We start from the raw sequence: 9,764 nt of genomic DNA on the forward strand, positions 1-9,764 counted from the left end.
CTCAGTCGGTCTTCTTCCACATCAGCCGGAGTTACAGCCACTCACTACTCAACCTCACCGCCACTGTCAAGGTAAAGTCAGCCTATTATTGATCCTTTACTCGAACATATTCCACCTTTATTGATATAAATAACCTCCAGTTGTCCGTGTTATTGGAGCTCCAAACACAAAGCAATTTAAAGCTACAGTTCGCTTTTCGATGCCGGGTTTTTCCAACACTTGCGGTTTTAATTCACTTAGTTTTTGCAAATTGAAACTTCGTATAACTTAATGCTGTGGTTGCATGCATGACTAAGCTGATAACTGATACTATGGGGGTGACGTTAACGTTATATTAAGGCGGTGCGGTCTGGTAGTGCGGCCCCGACATTGGGAGTGATTTTCCGCAGCAGCCTGAACAAAAGAGCGACATGTGGCTGTGGAGGCCTGGGCCTGTCCCTCATTATATACAGTCTATAACCTGTTCCTGCATGATCACCGCCCTATAGCTGTTTCGGCATGTTTCCAGTTTCAAGTAATGAGGTCGCTGCTCAGGAAGGTGAAAATCTTTTTTTTTTTCTGGCAGGAGTTTAATTTGATTAGGGTTAAAAACCGGCTGTCAAGTGCAGCCGCCAGACATCAGACAGCAGCGAGCTGACGCGGCGTAATCTTCTCCGGAAGTCGATAAAACTATTCGTCACCCTGTTAAAATAATTGCCAAACTCATTTTTTTTTTTTTTTTTCAAGTTTTGCAGGAAACACCCAAAACTTCACAAAGTGTAACATATGATATTTATGGATCATTTCACTCAAAAAGGATGTAACAAAAGATGGCTATTGGCATAGTAATTGTGTGTAAATTATGAAATTAAGAGAAATAAATGACTTAGGCAATTTTTTGAGCATGCCTTTGTGGATTAAGCAAGATATGGTAACGCTTTATTTTGAAGGTGTCTACATAAGAGTCACACAAGCCTGTCAGAGACATGACATGACAAGTATCATGAGCATTAATGTTACTTCAAAGTGTCATTAATGTTCATGACACATCCCATGTCATGTTTATGACACGCTCATGTTATGTAGACACCTTCAAATAAAGTGTTACCAATATTAGTGTCAACAATGAAACACTGAAACTGATAATTAGACAATCTCCCTCTGGCTCTTCTTTGCTGGGTTCTTATCTGATGCCTATGAATGTGGCAAATTGTTAAAGGAGTGATGATCTTAAAGGGGTAAAATCACATGATCTGATCAACTGAGGATGTAGGTGATTTTATCATAGGTGGCTGGCGTCATGAGGAGATGATTTAGGCAAAAAAAACAATTTTGACAAATGACTTGGGTGATTATTTTTACAGTGTGAAGTATTGGGTGTTTGAATATGAAGTTGGGCAAACTGACATGACTTATGATGCTATGCAAATCTAGCTATGCCTCTAATTTTCCTAGCGACCGCTACAAAAACCTGCAATTCATGTCAACTGTAGTATATAAAACTGACACGCCCTTCCATGTAGGGCTGGGCAATATGGAACAAAAGTAATATCCTGATATATTTAGGCTGAATATCCATATACAATATATATATATCCTGATATTTCTATCGCAAAGTGAGAGCAAATGTTCAGTCAAAGCCAAATATGACATGTCAAAAGTAGTTTTATTGAAACGGTTTATTTAAGTGAACATAAATACTGTATAACAAGAGTACCTTTAAAAAAAAAATAATAATAATAAAAAAAATAATAATCAAAGCTTTTTAAAGTCCACATTTAAATAGGAAAATATCTTACAGCCTATGAAAAGAATACCAAATATTACAAAATGACTAAATATGACAACCCCCAGTAAGAGCAGTGTGTGTATATCTATGTGTGTATATATAATATATATATATATATATATATATCTCTTTTCTCACAAGTTTTGTGCAGTAATATGCAAGTTGTGTAAATGCTAGTGGTGGTATATTGTATTTGCCATTTTATTTGAAAGGGGAAATGAAAGGAGGGAATGGAGGAAGCAAATTGTTCCGCAAGTGGTTAAATGGAGAAAAGATTAAAAATGGGTAACAGCAGTAAATAAGAGTGGGCATTAACGTATAAGGTTCATATTTTAATTATGTGAATGTTTTTGCAGATGTGTTGCATGATTTATGACTATTATCCATTCATCTACCTGCACTGCTGCTATACTGTATATTCTTTACTGTATATATTTTTAGATGGATGGATAGGAACTTTCTTAATCCCTTGGGAAGGTTCCCTCAGGAAATTGGCATCTAACATTCATTCACTGTATATATATCCTATAGCATATTTGATTCATACATGCACTATATTTATATACTCTGTTCATATGTACAAACCCTTGCACTTAACTACTCTGCAATTCTGGTTAGATGCCAAACTGCATTTTGCTGTCCTAGTACTTGTTACTCTGTTCAATGACAATACAGTTGAATCTAATCTAAAGTGCATTTATGAGATCCCATACCTTTTTTTTAAAGTGTGGGATAGTTCCTAAAGTGTTAGTTGTTAAATTAAAAGTGTAAAGTGAATCAAATTTATGTTCTTGGTTGATCATTGAGTCCGTAAAATGTCAGAAGCTGACCTTGAGGATGAGTCTTTGTCAGTGCACCAAAGAGGTAGCGTGAGGATAAGTCTCTGGGTGGGGCTTAGTCAGGCACAGTATTTCAGTTCAGCTAACCAACGGTCAGATCCACACCAACCTGAAGTGTGTTTATGTGTTTGCTGTGTAATGGGCTCGGGGCCCTCTGCAGCCGGCCCCAACACTAACTGTTCCAAATGCAACCAAGAGCTGTGAGTAACACCTCCAGGCGTGTTCCTCCAGTTTTATTTTTTTCCTTCTAACTTTTTTTTTTTCTGCCTTTTTTTTTTCTAATTTTCAGAATCATGGCCGAGATAAAGGAGCGTACCTTTATTGCCATCAAGCCCGATGGTGTGCAGAGGGGAATCATCGGAGAGGTCATCAAGAGGTTTGAGATGAAAGGCTTCAAACTTGTGGGCATGAAGATGCAGCATGTAAGTAACAAATTATTTTTCTTTCTAAGACTCTTTACCTTTTTTTAGGGCAAAGGGATTTAAATGAGCAGCTTTCATAACACTGTATTATAGCAGCCTAGAGTATATGCATGTGATCTTGTGAGTGTCGAGTAGCAGTTAAGACTTGTGGTGAGCTGATTAGCCTGCTTGTCTATTCCTGACTGTAGCATAGATTAGCACTAAGAGTCGATGTATTCTGATCCTAGAAAATCTTATCCGTGACAGGGTGGGATGCTGCTTTACCCTAAAGTGTGCCAAGTTTATGAAACTGCATTATGTGACAGTGAGCTAAGACTAGTGTTGGGACAACGAAGCCTCATGAAGCATTTGCTTTATTTTTTGACCCCACTAGATGGTGGTCTTGGCTTAAAATATTATTCATTTATAAGGCACTACGATAAAAACTTCCACTCTACTTATCGAGCCTACTGAGCTTCAGATCTCTTAACTATCCTACTGGTGCACATAACCCACTGGCTTTTAATATCCCTGCTGTTAAAACGGGTGGGGAAATTCGCTTTTTTTTTTTTTATTTCGCTCCTTTTAAATGGAATAATCTACTGTCTCAGCTTCAGTTGGATACACTGATTCCTTTCATTTTAAAGACATTCTTATTGATCTTATGATTTCTGAATGTACATTTGCTTGTTGAATTCATTATGTGCTTCTGTTGAGTGTATAATATTATGGGTATGTGTTGAATTGCATTTGAAATGAAAATGAAAGGCTTTAGCAATGGTGATTGAGTGTTTTCAGCCCTTTGTTGAACAAAAAATGCCATTTCTTAAACTCCATAGATGAAGCAAATGCTTCATTGTCCCAACACTAGATAACTGAAGTAAAGTGTAGTAGGTGCAGTCAGAAGTGGAGTGAAAAGGGAGTAAAGTACGGTCTGATTTAGGGCTACAAAAATGATGTCCAGAGATTATTTGTTTTCAGGGTGTAGTTTTTAGTTTCTTACCAAAGCATGAAGTCAAATACCAATCAAGTAACCAGAGCCCAAAATGTCCTCACTTGTCTTATCAGAAAGAATTAAACTTAATCATTTGCACACTGGATTTGTCAGATTTTGACTCTTTGTCTTTGAGAAGTTAGTTGACAGCACCCTGTGACAACATGAATGCAGCTACTAGTATAAACAATTGTACAGCATGTTTATGCTAGTCTACATGCAATAACAGTTAATGAATGTACATTAGTTTCATATGACCCGTGCTAAGATCTGTGTTATTTATTTCAGAACATTGACTGTGCACAGTAAGACATTAATCTTGTACAACAAGAGAATATGCATTGTGCAGGTTGATGGAACAGTAAATAGAAAATTAGTATAGAAAATTAAGTAAAATTACAGAACAGGGCAAAGAGACAATATATAAGATATATAAATGGAAACATTGAAGCAAGATTCAACAAGACAGGCTGCCCCCCAACATGCGCGCACACACACACACACACACACACACACTTCATAAATGTTTACACTCTTGTCTTGACAGTAGCCAACACTTAGCAAGATGTGAGAAGGCATGGGGACTCGTAACAGATCTTGTTTGTCTGTCTACATTAGTTTCATATGAGCCGTGCTAAAATCTGTCTGTCTACATTGTCTCCTGTCTGCAGGCCTCCGAGGATCTCCTTAATGAGCACTACGCTGACCTGAAGGAGAGGCCATTCTTTCCTACCCTCATCAGCTACATGAGCTCTGGTCCAGTGGTTGCCATGGTGAGGAGGCAGTTGTTTTTTTTTTTTCCCTTTCCTACCTACAATCAAGGGTCTCTTGAACCAGAAAGGATTAACTTGGGAAGAACTAACAGTTTGTCATGACACTGAAGATTGCTTTGATTGTCTTTATTTCGAACATGCAAGCTAGTAAAACAACAAAAAAAACAAGTTTAAATATTAATAGATGAATAAGTAAAAAACAAAACAAAAAAAATTGAGAAAACAGACACTTTCTGCAAGCTCGAAAGGGAGTAGGAAGAAGTTAAAAAGTTATTGAGTCCTACCCCTTAACAGATCTATATATATATATATATATATATATATAGATATAGATATATAGATATATTATATATAGATGGATAGATAGAGATATATAGAGATATAGAGATATAGAGATATAGATATAGAGATAGATAGATATAGATAGATGATATCTCATTACTAAACAATTTATATTACATTGTAAGAGAAATTATGAGTATCTCTGTTCTTTTTTTTTTTTTTTTTTTTTTTTTTTTTTTTGGAATAGCTTTAATTTAATTTTAACTTTTGCATCATCCCTCTGTGCTGTGTTGCAGGTGTGGGAGGGCAAGGGTGCAGTGAAGACCGGCAGGGTGATGCTGGGTGAGACAAACCCAGCCGACTCCAAGCCAGGAACCATCAGAGGAGACTTCTGCATCGACGTCAGCAAGTGAGTGCTTTATTAACCTCGAGGCACTAAAAACCCTTCCAGTTTAGAGATGCAACAAAAGGATATTAACCCATAAGAACCCAGACATTTATCCTTGAAAGAAAATTATCAGGGGTGGACCACATAGAACACATTTATGATTTTTTTTTTATTTTATTTTATTTTTTTTTAAATAGGTAGCATTTAAATGTTAAAGAACTGTGATGTGACATATGTCACATTGGGCATTTATGGTATTTATTTTTATATTTTATATATACTCGACACCTTTTCTGCTTACAGAAACACAAATTTGCCTTTTTCTCTGCATCTCCACAACATATATTAAAATTGTGACATTAATAGTGCTGTTGAACAACAAATTCTTCTTCAGATTTGTTTTTAAGTAACTAATTAATAATAAATAAAAATTGGAAAAGTCTATGGAAAACATTGATTTTGTGTTTTTGTGCTGATGTCTGTTTGTAAATGCCTTTTCCAAACAAAATTCAAAAAAAAAACTACAAAAAAAAATCGGCAGTAGATAAAAAAGACATGGGTAATAAAGTACATTATTAAGAGATTAAGCTGCAGAGAAAATAATAAAAACATCTAGGAACAACCTAAAAATGCCTCCCTGAACAAAAAAGTTTTAAGCCCTTTTCTTAAAGTGTCCAGACTTCCGTGGGTTCTTATGGGTTAAAGTTTGTTTCTTTGGACTGAATTCTCTGAATCTTCATTGCTCTTGTCTCACAAGTTGTCCTTCTCCTTCTGACAGAAACATCATCCACGGCAGTGACTCTGTGGAAAGTGCCAAAAAGGAGATTTCACTGTGGTTCAAACCAGAAGAGCTGGTCAGCTACACTAGCTGTGCCTTCAGCTGGCTCTACTGAGCGCTCTGGTCCTTCAGCAGCAGTCCTCTCACCACTTGGTATTCCAGTGAAACTTTTGCCTCAGATTTCCTGTTTTTGTCCATAGCCTAGAGGGAGAAGGACCGACGTGAAGTTCTTCATGTCTCAGTGCTCACATTCCCTCTGTCCTCCTCATACTGTATCTGGATCTGGTCTCCGGTCCACGTCTAGTCCCAATTCATTCCTCGGCTCCAAATCCTTTTGGAAACATTCCATTTCATTCCTTGAATGTACAGTTATTGACTTGTCTTGACTGTCTGTTTTGTTAAAAGATCTGCTTTCCAATAAAATGCACACAATTCAAACTGTTTCTTTATTCTGCAACACTGCTGTACACCTGATGGGTTGCTGACCTGCTTTAAAAGTGCTTGGATTTTGGATAAAGTGCTTGTAAATGCTTGAAATTCTTTTTTTAATACTTTATTGCAAGGCTTCTTACTTTCACAAACATAATGAGTAATTTCGTTTTCTCTACAATATTGTACCTTGCATTTTTTTTTTTTTTTTTTTCTTCAAGGTATATATTCACAAAGTAAATAACAAACATAGGGTAAACGGGCAAACATATATACAAGGCAAACTGGTATTCCCCAAATGAGGATCTCTAAGAAAAGAAATAAACCACAAACTAATGACACCAAACAAAAAAAAATGCTTGAAATTCAGAGCAATGTGTTGTAAAAATTCTCAGTGTGATTATTACAGCTAGAGTACTCTGCCCTACAAAGACCAACTGCAGTATCTACATTTCAGGTCGAAATTGAGTTATAACTAAATAACTCCTTGATGTCTTGTGACAAAGTTTAAAGGTTTTCAGATAAATCATAAAATTGCAGAAAAAAACTGCAAAATCCAACTTAAAACCAAAGCACAGTTTACTTGCCACAGTCTGATTTGCATTTAAACATAAAACAAAAGCAGTGTGACCTTGTATTTCTTGTGTTGAATAGTGAAAACAAGAATATAAGTTTATTTGATAGGGAAAGTATCTAGATCAGGGGTCTATGGTCTTGAATTCAAATTACCTGGAGGCAGTATCAAAATGACAGAAAAACAAAATTACTAAAAGACACAAAATTACAAAAGCAGCTGCCTTTCTTTTTGTTAACGTCCTGGAAACAAGTGAAACAAAGCTCCAGCTGGAGCAATAAAGGGACCTTCCACACACAACACGGTAAAGAGACATTCATATAAAACTGACATTAAACTTTCATATCAAGGTGAGGGCCACAAAATATCGTTAAGAGGGCCGCAATTGGCCCGCGGGCCGCGAGTTTGAGACCCCTGATCTAGATAGTAATTAAGTAAAAAAGTGAGGTAAAATTATATTCAGACTAAAATAAAGCATTACTTTATAATAAGTCTAAAATACACAAATCTTTGAATAGACACTTTTAAATACACTTATAACAAAATCAATTTGGAAATGTTTATTCATTGAAAACAAAATATAAAAGCTGAAAGAAGACAACAATGTAGTTACTGCTCTGGTTTTGCATTATTTATTAGAACCTTTAACAGCAAAACCAGAGTGCAGTAACTACATTTTTGGTGTTAAAGGTCAAACAGTCATTTTTGAGCATAAAAATTACATTAATACATGTAGAAATAAGTGTCATATCACTGACCTACCTATATCCCATTTGGCTGGCCAGTTAAAAAACATTAAAGCAGCTTTTCTCAGTTTTACCCTTTGTGTAGTTACTGCAGCTGGGTGATTCTCATGAAGCCAATATAGCCATAATGAGGCACAATTCATTGTCTTGTGTTAAAATATTTTCTATATTTTTAATTCACAAATTCATTACCGTAATGCGTCCAGATAAAAATATCATGGTTTCCCCACATTAAATATTTAATAAACTTTATAAAAATAAATATATTTGTTTAAAAATGTATAATTTAACACAATATTATCAAACATAATGGTTTTTGACAATGTATAAAGAACAAAATCTGAATGAAAATTGATGAGAATAAATGGTTAAATGTTACGGTAATGATAGAATTGTTTGCATTAAAATGTATATTGTGTATATACATTTTAATGTAATATAATGTGATGTATAATGTGTATATTTTAATAAAATACACGTTGGTGATACCAGCTACCCTTTTTTTAAAAATGTGTTACGGTAATGAATTTTGCTCAGTGTCTCTAAAAATGTCAGAAAATACCTTAACATTTTTCAAATAGATTATAAATTCATATTAAACAGTGACTTTACATTGTATATGTTATAAAGGGTCAAATAAAATATGTATTCAATGCTCTTGGATTATTGCTATGAGCTGCACCATGTTCATGAGAATCACCCAGTTAGACTTTGTATGTCAGTACTGCTGTAGGGTGATGTTGGATGTGGTTGTCCCGGTAACTGATGTTATGAAAGAGCTCAGACGTCCTCTGGACCTTTAATGCCTCGGCCGTGACTTCCTGGATTAGTGGAGCTGCCTGTGCAAAGGCCAGCATGCCCTTGAAAGGACAAAGGATTTCCAACTTGTTTGAAGTCATAAGCCTTTTTTTATTCAGTGTAAAAGTCAGATCTTACAAAAAACCACCAGATAAATTTTCACAGCCATGCGGAAACAATTTGCAACGCTTGTAAACAAAGAAGCCATCCATAACAACCAATATTATGATCCAAACATTTGGCTTTATTTACAAAGTCTATCAAAGCTTGATCACAGCACAAATTTACCATATGAAAGGAAAAATGGTATACACTATCAAAAAGATGTACAAACTTTTAAACTGCAATCTAATAATGTACCTCAGGGGTCTGTGTTAATATCAATAGATTTATAATCATTAACATAGAATTTTTTTTTCTCATTTGTATCCAAAATAAATTTTGCACCATAACCCTCTCAACTCACAATTATTTTCAGACAATAATAACTCCAACACGTTAAGTCATTTTTATCAAATATATATGTATAGCACCACGATATAATGGTTTAATATAATCAGAGAGGGGGAGGGGATCACATACAAAAGACCCGTGTTAGTATCCAAGAAAAAAAGAAAACAAACAAATATCCAAATCCAGCTTGTTCTCACTACTGCCCACATCTGGCAGAACCAGTTCATGTGAAGGAAGAACTCTGCGACCACAACAGAGTCCTTTTAATGGAAGCCCATTACCACCAGGGAAAGAAAAGTACTATGAAATAGGTCAAAAATGTAGTTTTCTCTTATGGGATATATAATAAGAGTCAACACTGAGGTACTATGTGAAAATTACTAAGCCAAAGTTAAGGTAGAAAATTTGGTCAAAATTGCGAAATGTGAAAAAAAATAGCAAAAGTCAAATTTAAGTAGACAAAATGTTGCTAAATCCCAATTAAAACTTTGGGTAACGCTTTATAATAAGGTCCTTAATAACCATTAATTAACAAGTAATA

At 35.3% G+C, this 9,764-nt stretch overlaps 1 protein-coding gene across 1 annotated transcript; it reads left to right on the forward strand.

Annotated features, from left to right (window-relative positions):
- LOC131960074 (nucleoside diphosphate kinase-like) lies at positions 1 to 6,661 on the forward strand. The gene is made up of 5 exons (XM_059325294.1): positions 1 to 71; positions 2,897 to 3,029; positions 4,674 to 4,775; positions 5,354 to 5,466; positions 6,224 to 6,661. Exons 2-5 carry the CDS (start codon positions 2,901 to 2,903, stop codon positions 6,336 to 6,338), a joined length of 459 nt encoding a protein of 152 aa, XP_059181277.1. The 5' UTR covers positions 1 to 71; positions 2,897 to 2,900; the 3' UTR covers positions 6,339 to 6,661.
- Positions 6,662 to 9,764: the final 3,103 nt, after the last annotated feature.

Source organism: Centropristis striata, chromosome 21, assembly GCF_030273125.1.
Source record: "Centropristis striata isolate RG_2023a ecotype Rhode Island chromosome 21, C.striata_1.0, whole genome shotgun sequence".
Lineage (NCBI taxonomy): Eukaryota > Metazoa > Chordata > Actinopteri > Perciformes > Serranidae > Centropristis > Centropristis striata.